Source organism: Colossoma macropomum, unplaced genomic scaffold (genome assembly GCF_904425465.1).
Source record: "Colossoma macropomum unplaced genomic scaffold, Colossoma_macropomum, whole genome shotgun sequence".
Taxonomy (NCBI): Eukaryota; Metazoa; Chordata; class Actinopteri; order Characiformes; family Serrasalmidae; genus Colossoma; species Colossoma macropomum.
The window spans coordinates 10,258,301-10,277,598 of NW_023494798.1; the positions used below are offsets into that span (position 1 = coordinate 10,258,301).

General features: G+C 39.6%; 1 protein-coding gene across 5 annotated transcripts in view; it reads right to left on the reverse strand.

The window, feature by feature from the left end:
- LOC118817762 (rho GTPase-activating protein 42) overlaps positions 1-19,298 on the reverse strand; it is a 185,915-nt gene that overhangs the window by 95,233 nt on the left and 71,384 nt on the right. For all 5 annotated transcript variants that reach the window (XM_036584671.1, XM_036584670.1, XM_036584669.1 and 2 more), the window contains exon 4: positions 13,138-13,209. In XM_036584671.1, coding sequence (XP_036440564.1) covers positions 13,138-13,209 — 72 coding nt within the window. The remainder of the gene's footprint in view (positions 1-13,137; positions 13,210-19,298) is intronic.

The following is a 19,298-nucleotide window of genomic DNA, read 5'->3' on the forward strand; positions in this document are numbered from 1 at the left end:
GATTCTGGCTTAATCACAGCACTGAAACTGCACTAATTAAGGTGAGTAAGGACATTCGTTTAAATTCAGACTCTGAAAGAATATCTGTTCTACTACTGCTGGATCTCAGTGCTGACTTTGATGTTTCCGAGCGCATGTGAGTGAGCTGTGGTGTGCCCCAAGGCTCGGTTCTTGGGCAGCTCTTGTTTAATTTATACATGCTTCTTCTTGGCCAAATCCTACAAGACTATCTTACCACAGCTGTACAGATGATACTCAGATCTACTTGGCCCTCTCCTTTTACAAAGGAGACCATTGTTGTTTGTAAATGCTTTGAGCACATCACTAACTGGATGGGACAAAACTGTGTAATTTTATTTGAGAATAGTGTTGAAAGACACAGACCAGCTGCCTATCTGGATTGTCAGTTTTAGCTAAATCAGCATTTTATCTCCTTAAGGACATCAACAAGATTAGAGATTTTCTGACAGACCCAGACCTGGAGAAACTCAATCATGCCTTTATTTCAACATCATCATCATCATCATCATCACTAACCACTTAGGGTCGCAGTAGCAGTTGGGAGAGCAGAGAATCCCAGATGACCCTGTCCCCCGCAACCTCTAGCAGGACTGCGTTTCTAGCAGGACTGATTACTGTAATGGTCTCCTAACTGTACAATTTGGCACAGTTCAGATAGTACCAGTTAGCTTGCTAGCTAACATCATTATTCATTGGAGTGATATACACTTATGGAGTGATATACACTTCTAACTGCAGCCACTGTCATTTGAGTGATATACACTTCTAACTGCAGCCATTAAATAAAAACTCCAGTATAAAATTGAAAGGCTCTTATGGGAGTATGTTAGCTAAACACAAAAAGCTAAACAGCTAGCTGGTTTGCTATTATCAGTCAGTGAAAATAGATCATAAATAAAAATGAGACTGGATGACGTCAGGGCAGTCCAGCCCGGCTAGCATAAGTACGACTAAGGTAAGATTAAGGTATAGTAAGATTAGCTGGTTAATCGAATAGCTGTCAATGATTAATCAATTATATGACTCCTGATTCACTGATGCCCTGATAAACTCCTCATTTTAATCCCACATGCTGCAGTGTTCAGCTGATTCAAACTTGTAGCTTGCAAGATCTCTGTTTGTAGAGGCTCAGGGTCAGCAGTGAGGCGTGGGCGGCCGGTTGGGCCGCTCCATCGTCCCGTGAGCTCAGTGGGCTAAGCAGCTTGAGTTGCAGGGTGGCCACAATTTCCTAATATGGCTGTATCTCACAGCAGCTAGTGCAGTCCAGCCCAATCCATCTGTTCGCTCCAGTACACTGAGCCAGAGCATCCAGTTCAATTCTCACTGGCCAGTTAAGAGACTCCTGTTAGCCAGAGGTGGGTAATAGCTAGGGGTGCAATGATAACTTCATGATGTAAATTTGCAATACACTGTGGTGTTTTTCCATCATAATGCGACAGAATTGGAGAAGAGATGCTCACATAATTGTTGCATTTGTTTACTTTTTGGTAATTCCCAAAACATTTCCATTTCGACTGCTGTCTCAAAAAGACAACATTGCTTGTTGAAGGGATAACTGACACAAGTCATTTTGTTAGAAGATATAAAATAAACAAATATAATACAAACAAAAATGCAATACCTATAAACAAAATCTTAACTATAAGGCTACATCTTTATTTTAAATGAACAGAGCATTAGCAAAACCTCCACCACAACTGAGTAGATGTGGACTCTACAAACGAATAAAGGTCAACTCTTCAACTGAATTAAGGTGAACTCTATAAGTGAATAGAGGTGAACTCTACAACTGAACAGAGATGAACTCTACAACCGAATAGACGTCAACTTTACAACCGAATAGAGGTCAACTCTACGACCGAATAGAGGTCAACTCTCCAACCGAATAGAGGCGAACTCTCCAACCGAATAGAGGTGGACTCTACAATCGAATAGAGGCGAACCCTACAACCGAATAGAGGTGGACTCTACAATCGAATAGAGGCGAACCCTACAACCAAACAGAGGTGGACTCTCCAATTGAACAGAAGTCAACTCTACAACCGAATAGAGGTGAACTCTACAACTGAATAGAGATGAACTCTACAACCAAATAGAGGTCAACTCTACAACCGAATAGAGGCGAACTCTCCAACCGAATAGAGGTGGACTCTACAATCGAATAGAGGCGAACCCTACAACCGAATAGAGGTGGACTCTACAACCAAATAGAGGTCAACTCTACAACCATATAGAGACGAACTCTAAAACCGAATAGAGGTAAACTCTACAACCATATAGAGATGAACTCTACAACAAAATAGAGGCAGACTCTACAACTAAATAGAGGCAGGCCTATTGAACTCTGAATTGCCTTTTTTGGTTTCCATTACGCAAACTGGTACCTGGTACTATTTTTGGTATCACCTCTATACAAGCTGAGTTGATACTAAAAGGTGACATGGAAAATCTGAAGACTCCAGATTGGTTGGTGAGAATACGTTAATATTAGCTACCAGGTTACCACACCCTCCTGCACTGTCTTTGAGCCTGATGATTCTATGAAGTAAAAATTAGGTAAATATGATATCAAATCTTAGGCCCTACCTGAACGTCCCAGAAGGTCCCGGTCATTCCTTTTTTAGAGCTTCTGCATTTTAATTTAGATTGAAAGGATTCCAAAAAAAGGAGAATAGAGGACTTTAGTTCCGAGGCTGACAGATGCACTAAAAAGTTTCATTGTCGTTCCATAGGGATTGTTTTTGACCTGATAGTTTCTACTCCTACTATCATTATATTCTTGAAGAAACAACATTTTTACTTGTATGTGGGTTAAGGCTACCCTCCCACCTCTGCTAACGGCCAGGTTTTTACCTCTCTCTCAGTTTCCAGTGTGCATTTATGGAAAAGGTGTTTGTAACTGCACCATTAGGAAGAATGTGGTTAAAGAGGAAATAAAGAGGAGAGCGAGTGACAGGGGCAATAGCTTTTACAAGTGGCCGTTTTACAAATAGAGAGGTAGGGGCGATAATGGAGAGGGGGTGTCTTTATTGGCCTGTCGCAATGGTGCACAGAGATGTAACAGCTCGGATGAACATTACAGAGATGGCTGCCCGCAATACAGCTGTCCCAACATGCATAAAAACGATGAAGGTAACCAGTACTACCCTAAGCACCTTCCTTTTCAAGAGGAACCAATAGAAATTGTTGTTTCCCTTACTCTAAATGTAGTCGACCAGCCAAGACATGCTTGGGTCTGACTTTGCTTCTTCGGGGGGCACCGGGGTTAATGTAGCTAACAAGTAATGGAAGCTTCTAACCTGGCAATTAACAATCGTTTTAAACCACGTCAGTTTGTTAAGCACTGTTGTCCATTTTTGTAGCAAACTGCATGTCATACAGGGTCAGAAATCAATATGTGTCATAACGCCTAACTGACAAGCAGCATTCGTAAAGCTACATGACACCTACGCAAGCTTCTAATGACACTTGACATAAAAATACATAATCATTTGAAAAGGTTTATTCCAACTAGTGCTAGTTATATATAGCCTACTTTTCTCAGTCTTGATATCATTTCACCTCAGAAACATTTATTACAGCCACATCCAAAAGTTTGGGTACCCTAAATTGCATGTTTTGTTATTTTTTTTAACTTAAAAAAGTACACATCCGCTACAGAGAACACACTTCTGCACATTTTCATCCACTGTTACTGTTTATTTGCTGAATTTAATAACCTATTTTACATATTTATGTTTTTTTTCTTGTTAAACTCAGAAAATAAAAAGAAATTATGCACTAAAATTTGCAGAAAAATGCCAGGTTTTAAGTGTGTTCTCTGCAGAGGATGTTCTAATTTTCATGTCATTTGACCGAGAGTGTTACATTTTTTGCTGTAGGCATCATGTAGCTTTATGAACGCTGCCCTTCAGTAAACTGCTACCATACTTTCATTGTACCGGCTGAATTGTTTAAATGCTATAAAGTATAAAAAAATTCCATGTCATTTCATTTCAATATCTAAGCAGTCAGTTTTATCAGCATATGTGGATCAATAAGCAGACTTGTTCCAAAATCTAGAGTGCTGATTTTCTGCTTTATTGTTACACTGATCTTGTCATACCAGATCTGACCTACATTCATACATGGTCTATTTGTGGCCATACAACCATAACAAGAATGGCCAGCTCAGAATTAATGTGTGTTTTTGTTCCCATTCAGCTTTAACATGAGAGCAGCTCCTAAGAAGTTAGTGCTGCAAAAAAAAATGCATCTGATCTTTTTCATCTTCTCTGTAATAATGAATACCTAAGAATTGTCCAGGGCAAATTATCTTGTCAACAACTAATTTTTGTTTTGTGCATATGCAGGTCGCTTCAGGATGCAGGAGTGTTAATGCTGATAACAGATACGAGTCAATTACCCACACAGATGAAAACCATCAAGTTAGAAAAATTGGATCTCAGTACAAAAAATCTGAACTGAGGCTTGTAATGTAAACGCTGCCTAAATTATATTCTGTGTGCATTTTATTAATGTTAGCACTTCGTGATTAATCTGTTACAGTCAGTGTCGTGGTCGGTTTCTGATTTAAATTTTATGCTACTTTACCACTGTCAACATTACATATAAAACTCAGAAGTCATGTGTAGGTTCACTGGTCATTTCTGAAAGCTATATTTGTATTGTAGACATCCGGACCCCTGGTTCCTATCACCACCACTGTAAAGAAACCACAGAGTTTCTCTAGAGTGGAGCATTTCACATCAAACCGCTCTCAATAACTTTGTTTACATCTCAACTACTGAATAATATAGAAACTGGAATTCCTCCTTAAAAGAAGAGTAATAGCCCCAGCCTGAAACCTCATAAAGACCATTCTACCAACTTGGTTCAAAGTCAAAAACACATTTGAGGCTGATTTGGACTTTAGACTAAATTTCTTTTGCTTTGAGTGACCCTATACTTTCATTATGTTTATTTTATTAAAATAAATGACTGACAGTTCTATTTCATCACTAGCTAAGCAATGACAATTTTAGTTAATTTTGATTATAACTCAAAAACGCTAGCCAGTACACGACTAGCAAACAGAGCTTTGAACAGACATACACATTGAATCATATTTTTCATTAAAGCCCAAAAAAATGGCTTAATCGACAATTCTTAATGTTACACACTAATTCTCAGACTTTGGGATACTTTTACTTAATACAATGGGATCTAACTGCTCACCATGTGGCCAAGAGGGACAGGGATGCAGCTTCATTTGCTGCTCTAAAATGCAGGGGTGTGGCTAAAATAAGCCTCCGTCTATAAACTAAAGCTCTTTGTGGTTTTATTTAACTCAAGATAAACATAGATATTTCATATTCACTTTAAAATGAATCAAAAAGATCTTTTTAAAAAACAACAAAAATCTCAAAAAAATTAAAGTATGTAAGTTGGGGGTAGGGTTTGGGGCAGCCACCTCCCAATCAGAAGTACTCTAAAAATAAAGATATGGCATATTTTAGCTTATTACTATCTCTATGCATTGGGTTTAAATAGATTATTATATAATCCACATAATTCTAAAAAAATAATCCCCTGAATATTTATTATCATTATAATTTTTGTAACTGTGGGATTGCAGTTTGTTGGAAAGAATGCTCCATAAATGAGTCTATACTTATAACAACCCAGTGCAGTGTACATGTGTGACTCATTAGGCCTACAAACAGCATGATAAGCTTCCAATACCTGTTAGCTTTGCTAGCCTTAACAAAAGACACAAGCTGATTAGTCTATGCATGAACTAGTCTTGGAAAATTTGTGAAGGAGCTTTATTTGAGCGTTTAGCTATTGATGTGAGGGCTCATCTGTCTTTGATTATATGGACTCTCATCACCTTTGCTATAGAGAACTGTCTTTTCTTGGGTCCTACAGTTCAAACTCCCAGAGCAGAAGCCATGATCACGGCCTCTTTTCATGCAATATGAATCAGAAGCGGCTTTGTGGTAGGAACACCCTGCAAATCACAGACTTTGGGTTGTGGCCAGATGGGAGAAAGCCACATGCTGGCTTCAGCAGGGAAACAAGGCCTCAGATACGGTGGCCTGGTGGGACGTACAGACAACACCACCACCAGTGTGTGTGTGTGTGTGTGTGTGTGTGTGTGCCCCTGTGATGATCTAACCGAATGGTTGACCACAAACACAGTCTCTGGCTTTTCAAGCTGTTGGATTTAATGTATAATGAGACTGTGCCTCACAGCTACAGGACCACAGTGGAGCACATGGTTGCTGCTGGTGAGACTGCTGTGTGTGTGGCATGAGGGGGTGCGAAGCTACTTTAGCATTAGTACTATTTAAATGGGGTTAGTTTAACATGGGGAGGCGAGGTTATGTAATTATTTCCAGAGCATCTCTGATTTTAATCCCATCCAGGTTTTTTTCCCTTGTCTGTAAACCTGCCTACTATGAAACGAACTGCAAACATGTTACATCAACCTCGTGTGAACTGACATGTTGGTAAATATTTCATCACATTTTGTTTGTTTTTTCTTAATGCTTTGTTGCTGGGTCATTCTACAGAAACGTCCATTTTTGTGTCCCTAGCATTTACAGATATATTACACTTGAAAAACATGTTAGGGTTACAATTTATTTATATTTTAATATAAAACACTAAGTTATTGTAACAGTTACACCTTCTTGAGCCTCAATTTAGCAATATTGTTTTTTAAATCAATTATCTAGAACTCCAAGCACCACAGAAGAGCTCGTCCCCACAGTCATGTGTAAAGGGTGAGGCTATATTTAGAGGTAAAAAACATGTTTTTCTGCAATTTTAACTGCAATAATCTATACATGACTATGGAATCAGCCAAATAAATATTATAAAATATATAATGAAAGTTGTTGTCCTCAGTCGTGTCACTGGTGTTACTGTGTAAACAAAAAATCTCTTATTTTGAAATAAAAATCACACTGATGACATCACTTGACTTCCTTTTACCTGTTTTCTGAGGATCTATGAAGAAAAGCACATGGTGAGTCCACTGACTCTTTCAATTATCAGAGATTTTCTCATTTAGCTCATGATTTCATATGAAGCTTTTAGCTGAAGTCACTGGTGTGACCCACTTTATTCTGAGGTAACTGTGAAAAACAGAACACAAGTGGATTAAATTACATATTTTAGTGGATATTCCATGATTCATAACATGTGGTTTGATGCTCTGTAGCAGTTATTTTGTAAAATCCATTTTTCATTAAAAATTACTAATATAGATTAATGCATTTTTTAACATTAACATCACATGAAGTACATTAATAATCAATCATGATTAGCTATTATTAAGTAAACAAGTAACAACTACATCAGTTAATGTAGTTTTGACTGTGTTGACTAATTTAATACTAAAAACAAGACAACTATGTTAACAATCGTTAGCTAAAATTAAGTAAACAAAAAAACAATTGCATTCATTTATTGGTAAGACATACTTTTCTTCAATTTACAAGTATTTTAATTCCTGAGTAAGTCATAGAATTGGAGTGGAACATAGAATACCAGGAGGAACTGAAGCAGCTCTATTCTTCTCTTTTTGGATTATTTTGGTCTCAAATAAAAGGCCAAAGCCCCACAGTGAGAAATGTGAACAACAGTAAATTATATTTTATATATAGAGTTTATATCTCATAAATGAAAAAGAAATAGAAAACAATTAGTGGTATCGAAATGAACAGGTTGTCAAAATGTTAATGTGAAAATGATTAATGCCATTAATGCATTTTGACATCTTCACCCATCAAACCATGCTGTATAGGTGCCACAAAGTGCTGCAGCATTTACAGTGAACCTGAAAATTTCAATACGAAGCTGGCCAATAGGAAACTAACATTTTTTGTGATCATTGATTTTTATTGATTTTTATATTCATAGATTTAAACAACAACATTTGCACTAATGTTGACAACTACCCCTTAACCCTAACCCATTCCACCTCAGCTGAGTCAGCACTGCACTTATGACATGACCCATTCATACAAAGCAATGTTACTAAGCACCACAGCAGAAAGAAGAGGAAGAAAAACAATAATGACAGCAAAAATAAACACAAATAACAACAGGAAATGAACTTATTTCCAGCCACTGCCACAGTGATTTTATCACCTCAGTACGTCGAGTCTGGAATACCACTTACAAGCAAAATTCACCTCTAATGCAGGCAATATCAGTAGAATTAGCACTGGACAACACCTTTGGCAGACTTTGCTCGACAGTGTTCGCTGGAGAACTATGGATAAGTCAATAAGCAGCAGACTAACAAAAGCAATAATAAAGGTTAAAGTTACAGTTACGGTAACAGAAACGTAGCTAAATGAGAGCGAGATGCTGCAACCGAAGTGGGAGTCTGACCCTGCAGCCGCCGTCGCACCCGCTGGGCATCATCAATGAGGTGATTTTCATAAGCATAATTCTTTGCCCTGTCATCACGAGTTCAAATGAAGCAGCAACCCCAACAGTCGACAATTAATGACAAATGATGTGTGTGACGCTGCTTCGCTGAACCCCCGTGAGGAGTTTTTTAGGTGAAGGAGCAATTATGTTCCGATACAGGTTGTTGGATAACTTTTTTCCCCTTCAAAAAACGAAGTGATCATTTGAAAACTGTATGTTTTGTGTTTACTCTGGTTGTCATTGGGATACTTTTTATGGTACTTTATTCCTATGACATTTTCTATCAATTGTACTACTTTTCCTGACAAATTAGGAAGGTATGTTCTAGTTTGTGTGTGTGTGTGTGTGTTTGCTCATCTAAAACCAGCACTTAGGGGGCTGAGGGCTCATTATCTTTAAATACACAAATACTTAATAACAACAATAACAATACAGGTCAGCAAACTCCTGCTAAAACAATAGCTTACCCTTTACATAAGGGCACTCATCTTACCTCATTTATATGCATGCAGTGAAGAGATGGGGGAAAAAAAACAGACTTAGAACCTCAACTTTGCTTAATGAGTTCGATTTCCATGCTGAGAGTACACATGCAATAATGATGCAACCAGGCAAACATTTTTGCATGGTATAAAAACTTTTGCTCAGGCCCTTATCGGCTCTTTAGCAGCTGCAGCCTGTTGTGGTCTGGATTTGTCACGTTATGAAGGAAACAGACATGGCGAGCCCATTTAGCACAGCAAGTCTGGGAAGGAATACATGGTCTGTGTGTCTCAGCCATCAGCACTGACCTGTAACATTACAGCCAGACTAAAGACAGGCTGGACGGCTGTCAGGTGGACAGCTGTGTAATAAGGCACAGTGAGAAAATGACACCTAATATGAGCAGGTGACCGGGGCAGATACTGAAAGCACTGTAGAGCCACAGCAGTCGGCTCAACCAAACAACAATGTGTCTGTGCGTCTCTCACACTACAGTACACAAACTGGGTGGGAACAGCTGGTGGGCTTGGACAGAGCATGTAAGAAGGGGCAAAATTTCTTACCCTGTGCAAAAAACAAAACATAATGGTTGGGGTTGTATTGGGGTAATATCTAATGTAATAACTTTTTATGTAGCTTTTAGGAGCATTAAACGCTTCAGACGTCTGGTTCCTATCACCACAACTGTGAACAAATATGATGCATTAGGTTTCTCTAGAATGGCTCATCAAACCACTCTAATGACTGTTTACCTCTTAAAGATTTAAATGTGCAGAAATTCTGAAGAAATTGGTGGAATTCCCTTTTCAGTGTTATTGCTGGGATCATACAAAAAAAAAAACTCTCCTACTAGGCAATCCATATTTCAATACTAATAACTGTTCCATCTTCACTCACCACACTGAAAACCTCTTTTTCAGACAGCTATTGAACAATTAGCCTCTCAAAATCACTTGAAAAACAATTACGCTGTTGACTTCTTGCCATTTCAACTCAATTTTCAACATCCTTCTGGGCTTTTCTGTGATATTAAGTAGCTGTATTGCTTCAGCGGTGAACAAGCCTGAATATGAGCCTCTTCGCTGTCTACTCCTACTGTGAGCTGGGCTGAGATGAGCACAATGGTGAGAAGGAATGGATGACTTACACTTACAGGCTACATTCACATTACAAGCCTTATCACTCAACTCACTTAGCACTTCAGCATTTTCATTCAAATCTGATTGCTCTACCTGGATGCTTGATATTCTTGTTTTTTAAGGGTTTTGAACTGCTCTGAAAGTAAGTACGGGTGCACCAATTGCGAATTGTAGGCCAATGCTGATGTCCAATTTTTTATGTACATATACACTAATGCAATACAGACATTTATATAATGTGTAAATTAGGACTAAATCTACCTGGACTACATTTACAGAGAAAAAACACTTTTATTTAGGGTGAAACATACGGTAAAATTAATTTAACGCAGACAAATTAGTGCAGTTATTAATCTCAGTGTTACTGAGCTCTGCTAAAGCCTGAGAAGACTGATAAATCAATATGATGATCAGTTATTAATCTCAGTGTTACTGAGCTCTGCTAAAGCCTGAGCAGACTGATAAATCAATGTGATCAGTTATTAATCTCAGTGTTACTGAGCTCTGCTAAAGCCTGAGTAGACTGATAAATCAATATGATGATCAGTTATTAATCTCAGTGTTACTGAGCTCTGCTAAAGCCTGAGTAGACTGATGAATCAATGTGATCAGTTATTAATCTCAGTGTTACTGAGCTCTGCTAAAGCCTGAGTAGACTGATGAATCAATGTGATCAGTTATTAATCTCAGTGTTACTGAGCTCTGCTAAAGCCTGAGTAGACTGATAAATCAATGTGATCAGTTATTAATCTCAGTGTTACTGAGCTCTGCTAAAGCCTGAGTAGACTGATAAATCAATGTGATCAGTTATTAATCTCAGTGTTACTGAGCTCTGCTAAAGCCTGAGTAGACTGATAAATCAATGTGATGATCAGTTATTAATCTCAGTGTTACTGAGCTCTGCTAAAGCCTGAGTAGACTGATAAATCAATGTGATGATCAGTTATTAATCCCAGTGTTACTAAGCTCTGCTAAAGCCTGAGTAGACTGATAAATCAATGTGGTCAGTTATTAATCTCAGTGTTACTGAGCTCTGCTAAAGCCTGAGTAGACTGATAAATCAATGCTATGATCTGTTATCAATCTCAGTGTTACTGAGCTCTTATCAATCTAACAATCCTCAGCAGTGGACATGTCTGGAGTGAAAAGGTTAACATGAGTGTTATATTGGACTCCTGCCCAGGGGATTGTGGGAGCAGCAGTGTACTGAAGTGAAACATATTGAGAGAATAATTACATGAAGAAAATTGCCAATCAGTAAAGTGAGAAACACAATCTCAAAAACGAAGGTTTTCCCCATGTGCCTTCCCAAGATGTGTTGTAAATGTATCGAAATGCACTTTTCATGTATGGTAATGGAATGCATTACTGAATACATTTCAAAAAGTATCTTCAGTATTCAGCCATTTTTCCCATTACAGAGTATTTTGCCCAACAGTCGACGCACTGTCCACTGGATGATGAACACAGTGACATATGCCTGCCCAGTATAGATGCCTAGTATAAGATGGGTATCCAGTCTAGGACTTCTGAGTGTGTCAAATCTCATCAGGTTTTTGTGTTCACACAAGGCCAAGAACAGCCTACTTTCACAGGAAAAGATGGTTTGACTGACATGAAAAAAATAATGATCATTAATAATAATTACAAACCATCATTTCTGTGTGATTTGTAGGGGCAGGCAATCTTTTCAATCCTGCTAGTGTTTTGCTCCGAAAGGCTCAGTCACGGTGTGCAGAACATGCATCTACTTGCAAAAGTACTTTTTTTTCTATCAGACAGACAAATCCACTGCATTTGGATAGCCAAACAGAATGAAACTGACACAAACCAGACAGCTGTGGCTACTTTACTTACTATAGTTATCACACACTTACATGTGCCCTGGGGCGTCTAAGACTGAGGCTGCATGCAAGAGGCCTGTAATGTTAACACAGTCTTACTTACAGTTTTTTGCTGTTTCCACTGAAATCAAGGGTATTAATAGGGAGGTTGCCCCGCATTTGCTGCACAAATGCCACTCCAAGTCATCCCAAAGTTATTGGGTTGAGCGCTATCAATCCAGAGAACCCCAACTACTCCACAGCCCAAAGCTGGGGGGGCTTTATACCCCTCTAGCTTAAGCTTGCCATTTGGTGTGGTGAGCTTAGGCTCATTTCCCATGGCAAAGTGTCCCATTCTAACGGTCAATGCAATTCTATGGAGATTACAGAAGCTGTGTGGCGCGCTTTTAATGAACCTACTGATGGCTATTAATAGGGAGGTTGTTCCCCTTTGCTACAGTAACACCACTCCAACTCATCCCAAAGGTATTGGGTTGAGCTCCATCACTCCAGAGAACCCCCACTACTCCACATTCTGAAGCTGGGGGGCTTTATACTTTCCCTAGTTGAAGCTTGTTGTTTGGCCTGGTGACCTTGGGCTCATTTGCCTTGGCAAAGTGTCCCATTCTATTGGTCAATGCTATACTGAAATCAGGGGTATTAATAGGGAGGTTGCCCCCATTTGCTGCGGTAACACCACTCCAACTCATCCCAAAGTTACTGGGTGGAGCTCCATCACTCCAGAGAACCCCCACTACTCCAGAGTCCAAAGCTGGGGGGCTTTATACCCCTCTAGGTGAAACTTGTCGTTTGGCTTGTTACAGAAGCTGTGTTAGTGCGATTAAACGCCGGTGTCAGCAATGGGCGCACCTTAAAGTAGCTAAGTTCACAAATTAGAACATTGAATGTATTGGGGGCTTTATGTGCTAATTTTCCATTCAGATCTGCATTTCTTTAGCTACCCACAGATTAGTGACCTACAGATCTATGCTTAAATACACATTTAATAAAATTAACCTATTCATTCTGCCAGCCAAAATGAAATACCAAGCACTTTTAGCACTTTCATCCAAGCTGTTGAATGAAAGTTAGGTAGTTTTTCTTACTTAGTTTTTCTCATTTAGATTTCCCCTGAAGTAAAAGCACGTCTTGAACATTTTCAGTATCCCTTCCACTTGTGGGTGTGCGCTGTTCAGCCGTAAGAGAAATGCAAGTTTTATAAAGAGAGAATTAACACTTACTTTAGCTGCTCCGATCTGCTCCTTGCGAAACTTCTCCAAGGGAGTTATGAGCACATCATCAGCATTCTGGATCTGCAACGGAGCATAAAAGTTTGAGACATCGAAAGAAAAAAAATGCGCTTAATTACACCAAGCGGACTTTGCCGCTGTCAGACTGTGACCCCAAATCAAATTTACATGGGCGAGGGCTGGGAAGATGAGGCGTTAACGTTGAAGCGGGGCTGAGTATTTTAACAAGCACGGTTGTAATGGGCAAATTTGTAGCCTGAGTTAATATTTCATCATGGGTGAGCCTCCTTTAACGCCACTGAAGTACAGTAATGGCTGAGTCTGCTTCATCAATATTCTCTCAATGAGAACTCTGGGGCAGAGCACTGCAGCAGTCTGGTCCACCGACTATTAAAGGAAAAAAGAAAATGAGGAGTAATACAGAAGTCATGAAATTGGACAATAAAGAGGAATGAGAAAATGCTCTCCTGTTTTATACGGGCTCTAAAAGGCCCTGGTGTTGTCAGGGTGGCCAGAAATACGGCACTGAGAAAGCAGAGACGGAGCTTTAGATTGCTGTACGGTTTAAATTTGAAATATGTGTTTGTATCTGTGACTGGTGGGGGAAATCAGTGATGCTCTATATCATCATGCATGCGGTGTTGAATGCCCCCGTGATACATTAGCATGCTCATTCCAACCAAATAGCACTCCATTTACAGTGTGTGTGCTAGCAATGGGAAGAACCAAAAATTTCCCCGAGATCAGTGACCAAAATGGTCAGTTTAGAATATTATCAAGGTATTCTTTTACTGTTAGGATAGTAAGCTATTTTGAAAAATCAATTAACCATGAAAAATTATTAATAAATATAGATATTTTCATAAAAAATCATTGATATATTATAGATATATTTAGTCCATCTAGGATAGCTTCTAGACCAAAAAGAAATACATAAATAAATAAAAAAAATGATAAAACATACATATGAACATTAATATCATCTCTCATATCAAAGCACATGGCTGCTAATGGTTTGTTTTCTCTTTTTAAAGCTAATTAAAGCTACACTATGTAACGTTTGCGGATTTGGAGACCTCTGGTGGAAAAGTGCACGGAATGTGGAAGAACATTTTGTAATGCTGACTGCACTTCGGACCGCTTCCCCGAGCGGAGGAATCTGACGATTGTAAGCACACTGAAAGAGTGTTCATAGAGACCACTGTTGGTCTTTGAGACTAGGAACACTGTGAAATGCTTGGTTATATGCTTGGGTATAAAAGGAACATCTAGGAAAGACCTAGTCCTTTATGAGGAAGGTTGAGTTGATTCAGGGAATCCAGAGAAATCTCTGTGCAAAAAGGGGCAAAGCTAAAAACCACAACTGGATGCCCTTGTCCCAGAAACACTGCCGTCTTCTCTGGGCTCAAGCTCATCTGAAATAGGTTGACACACAGTAGAAACGTGTCTTGTGTCCAACCTTTCAGGGCCAGGTTCCCAAAAACACCTTAGAGTTAGGATCATCTCACCAGGTCGGTCTTTGTTGAGATGATCTATGCTAAGATGCTTTCAGGGAAACCCAGCCTAGACTGTTTATGGAAAAATGGATGTCGCCAAAAGAACATGAAGACCATCCAGACTGTTACCAGCGTGAAGTTCAAAGGCCAGGGTTGTGTATTAGTGCCTATGGCATCAGTAACTTCCACATCTGTGATGGCACAATTACACTTTTTTGGAGCAATATGTGCTGCCTTTTAGATGCCGTCTTTTTCAGGGACGTCCATTCTCCTTTTAGCATAACAATGCCAAGCCACATTCTGCATGTGTTACAACAGAATGGCTGTGTAATCTGAGAGTGGGGGTACTTGAACGTCCAGACTGGCTAGCACAGATCTGTCTCTCACTGAGGCGCATTATGAAGCACAAAAATACGATAGTGAAGTCCCTGTCTGTTTGCGTAAATGAAGACTTGTAGAACAGAAGAAAACCAGAATACCAGTCTCTAAATTATTATTAAGTGTTATTATTATTTGTTAAGAGGTAAAGGTAACGCAGGGCTCCTGTGTCAACTTAGCTGGAATGTGTTAAGGTATCAAATTTGGAATGAGCATACATATTCAGTCAGTGGCATATCATTAAAACCAGTAATCGTCCCCTATCTAGTGTGAGCATGAGTGTGGTCTTGGATGTTGTGCCTCTTGGCAGTTCATAATAAAGAGGGTCGCAGAAATACACACCTTGGCACAGATAAACACACACACACACACACACACACACACACACACACACACACACACACACACACACACCAGGTGGGCTGTGTTAGAGGAAGGCTGTGTTTATGTGTGTGAAGAAGCTCCACCATGACACTTGGCTTGATTGAAAGTGTTATTTTGCAGAGTGACTGAGTGCAATAAAGCAGAGATACAGCCTCTATAATCCATAATACCTGCTCAAGTTTTAGACAAGCTTGCTAGAGACGACCACTCAATCCCCCCCCCCACCTCCTGTGACAGAAAGCTTTTCTCCTTGACCCACAAATCACTGTCTCAAAAACTTTCAGTGAAACGTACACTGACCCTTCAACCATCAGAGAGGCTCTACAAGTTTTGCATACCACAACTGAGTGCACCATATGTTTGAGGGCAGAGTTTAGCTTGGGAGCTGTCAACAAGCTTGGGACAAAAGAGGAACACAATTTTGGTGATGAAGAGACAGCAGTGTTAATATATGTTTATAAAACGGAGAGCTCAGGTCCTAAAATGTGATTTGATGAGCTGCGTCGGGAGCTGTTGTAAAAGTAAGCAATAGAACACGACGGGTGTGTTATTGCAAATAACATCACGGTTGCGATCCTGTTGCAGGAACGAGCCAAAGGAGAACTGTAGATCATCACAGTTGAGATGTTACTCATGATATCACCCCGGGTGCTCTATTGCTTTTATACAACAGGACTGCAAAACAAAGAAAAAGGCAAAGCAAAGAAACCTCAAACACCGCATATCAAATGTGACTTAATATTGGCAATTCCTTCCAGCAAAATAGCATCATTTCTTTAAAGCCATAAAACTGTCACAACAAAGAATTCAGCTCAGTTTTTCCAATATTTGCTAGACTAGCCTGAATTCTGTTTGCTTCCAGTCAGTTGTAAAGCTTTTCACAGCCCCTCTAGTCTGCCACATTGTATTCGGAAGGCTTTTAGCTAATTCTAGTCTAAAAAAAATGACGTACTGTGATGATGATACTGTGATGATGCTGTTCAGAATCCGACTAAACTGCCTGTAAGCCAAATGTTATCTTATTAAAGTCGTCTTATGCATAAATTTCTTTTTTGTATGTGCCAAAGTGGAAACTTAACAACGGTTAGCTGCAGCATAAAGCAACCAGTGCTCAGCGGAATGATAAACGTTACTGCTTTTTGGCATTATCAGTGATCGCTTCTCAACCAATCAGATCGTGCCATCAGAACTGTTGTATATGCACACCTATGATCTCCTCCTAACAACTGAATTCTATGTTAAGACACCAACTCAACAAGGACTACTGTGCAGTGAATGGACTGTTGTGCAGTGAATGGACTGTTATGCTGCTCTCATGCACCACTTATCTCATGTATTAATAGTCAAAAAGTGTCACAAGATTTCAGAGAAAAGTCACCTGACTTTAGTGTTACATGAACCTGCCATAAAAGCAGCCTTTATGACAGAGGAAGCCTATGGTACTCACCTTTATGAATGTTCATGTAGGTTTACATCAGTTATCATGAACGGCTTATGTAGGTCATGTAGCCTTATGGGCAAAGTGTTGCCAAAATAAAGCAATAAGCCACTTGAGGCCATACAGTCTCTTGTGGCTCAGTGCTTTATTTTCCCACCAAAATAATTCACTAGGGTGAATTTCTATGTTGGCTCTACAGTTGAATTCAGCAAGGTGGAAATTAGAAACAGTCAAGGTCAATGCCAAAGGAGCCAGTGAGCAATCCTAAGAGATGAAATATTGTTATTCTGCTTTTAAATATTCTTTCAGCATGTCTTTAAGGCCTGTTTCTCCATCTAGCTGCTGCATCTGCTGCAACACGCCTTTAAGACGCTACCTCTTTTTACACCTGGTTGTAAGAGGCAGACGATTCCATGCAAAAATGCCTGTTGAAACTAGTAAATGGAAGAGAATCTGTCAACAGTGGTGCATCCAATATCATCACCCATTTTTTCACACAATCCTCCCTGTATGAGTGAGAGAAACAGACTTTGCATTTTTTTCATGTACATGCTGCATAAACTGTGCATCTAGGCTCACAGCCAGTCTCGTATGTTTTTTTTGGGGGGAACGACTGGGTCCTGGTTGCATAAGTAAATCTGGTGCAAAGGGTTAGCACACAAAAAGCCTATCTACCTTCAAGTGCTCTCCTCAGCCATGTTTAAACCAAACTAATCAACATCTCTATCTATTCCTGGGGAATTCGTTCTTCATTTGTGATCAAAGTCACCATCTTGAGCCATGAAGAAGCTACATCAACTCATTCTGAAGTATTACTGGGTGGAATAATGTCTTTTAAGGTCCACCACCCAAATAATGGCTGGTCTCTGGTGGTCCTGTGGGGGTCCTGACCATTGAAGAACAGGGTAGCAAGTACGCAGAGAAACAGATGAACTACAGTCTATAACTGTAGAACTACAGAGTGAAACTATATAGTAAGTGGAGCTGATAAAATGGACAATGAGTGTAGAAACAAGGAGGTGGTTTTAATGTTACAGCTTATCAGTGTATATATTTTTATATCACTTATTTGTAGCTATTGCTTATTAGTTACTGTAGCTCGAAATTATGGGCAGGTTTAAAAAAAAGCACATATTTCCTATGTGGTGGTAAAATAGCGCTTGGTAAATATCAAAATATTTGTTTTTGTAGCCCTAATAGGTAAGAAGTAGTGGAAGCTTCTGCTCACCAATTAGCATAGTGCTAACTGCATGTCTACATCATAAGAACACTTGCCTTAAACCATATCAAGTTGTTAAATGAACTCAAATTGATTTATGTGGTGTGTAACGTAGTACAACATAAAAATGGGCGAAAGTACAGACAAAATTCAGGCTTCGAGGTGGTTCCCAATTCTGTTTTTAGCTATGCAGTGTACTTCTGCTAACTTTATAGATAATAATGAGTCATATAGTGTCAGAAACCATATAAGTGGGACTTTGTGGTTAACCACATAAGCAAGTCTCTACTACTCTAGGAAGCCAACTTCAGACACGAAACATGTCTTGACTGATCCACTTTAATTTGTGTAACATGAAATTTGTGTAAATTTCATTGTTTGCAAAGCTGCTGTGTCTGTAAACGAAAGTCCCCACGACAGCTCATTCAACAATACTCAATTTCTGATAGAAGTGCTTGAAAGTGCTGAGGATTATCTAGAACAGAGTGTTGCGCATCTCTCTCCAGACTTTCCGCAGGACTGGGCCAGGTATGAAAAAGTGCTGTATAAATGATGAGAAGCAGCAGCGTGGAGGTATTTCATTACCAGTCTAGGCAGGAATGTCAGGACGGGCTGATTACACATGCTGCAACTTCTCTTTGCTGAGACTCCAAACGTCAGCCTCGCAGCTCTTACTCACTGCGACGGATTTAAATCACAGTCGCTCGAGATCTGCCTGAAAGATTTACGCTACATTTCTCCTTCTAACTTCCAGAAGTGACACTCGTTTTCAGGACAGCTGACCCTAAATATTCAGACTGGTAGAAGAGGAAAGAGGGGCATAGCTTTGGGGAAGCATAACTAAAGGAGGAATACACCCCCTTCACAACGAGCCACTTCATTAGATACACCTCATGGTTTCTACACTCGTCTATTTATCAGCTCCACTTACCATTTAGGTGCACTTTGCAGTCTACAATTACAGACCGTCTGTATCTCTGCATAATTTGTTAGCCCTCTTTCAACCTGTTCTTTAATAGTCAGGACCCCCACAGGACCACCACAGAGCAGGTATTATTCTCAGCAGTGCAGTGACACTGACGTGGTGGTGGCAGTGTGTGTTGTGCTGGTATGAGTGGATCAGACACAGCAGTGCTGCTGCAGTTTTTAAACACTGTGTCCACTCACTGTCCACTCTATTAGACTCTAATGACCCTCTACTGTAGATGTAAAGTCAGAGACAATAGCTCATATAGCT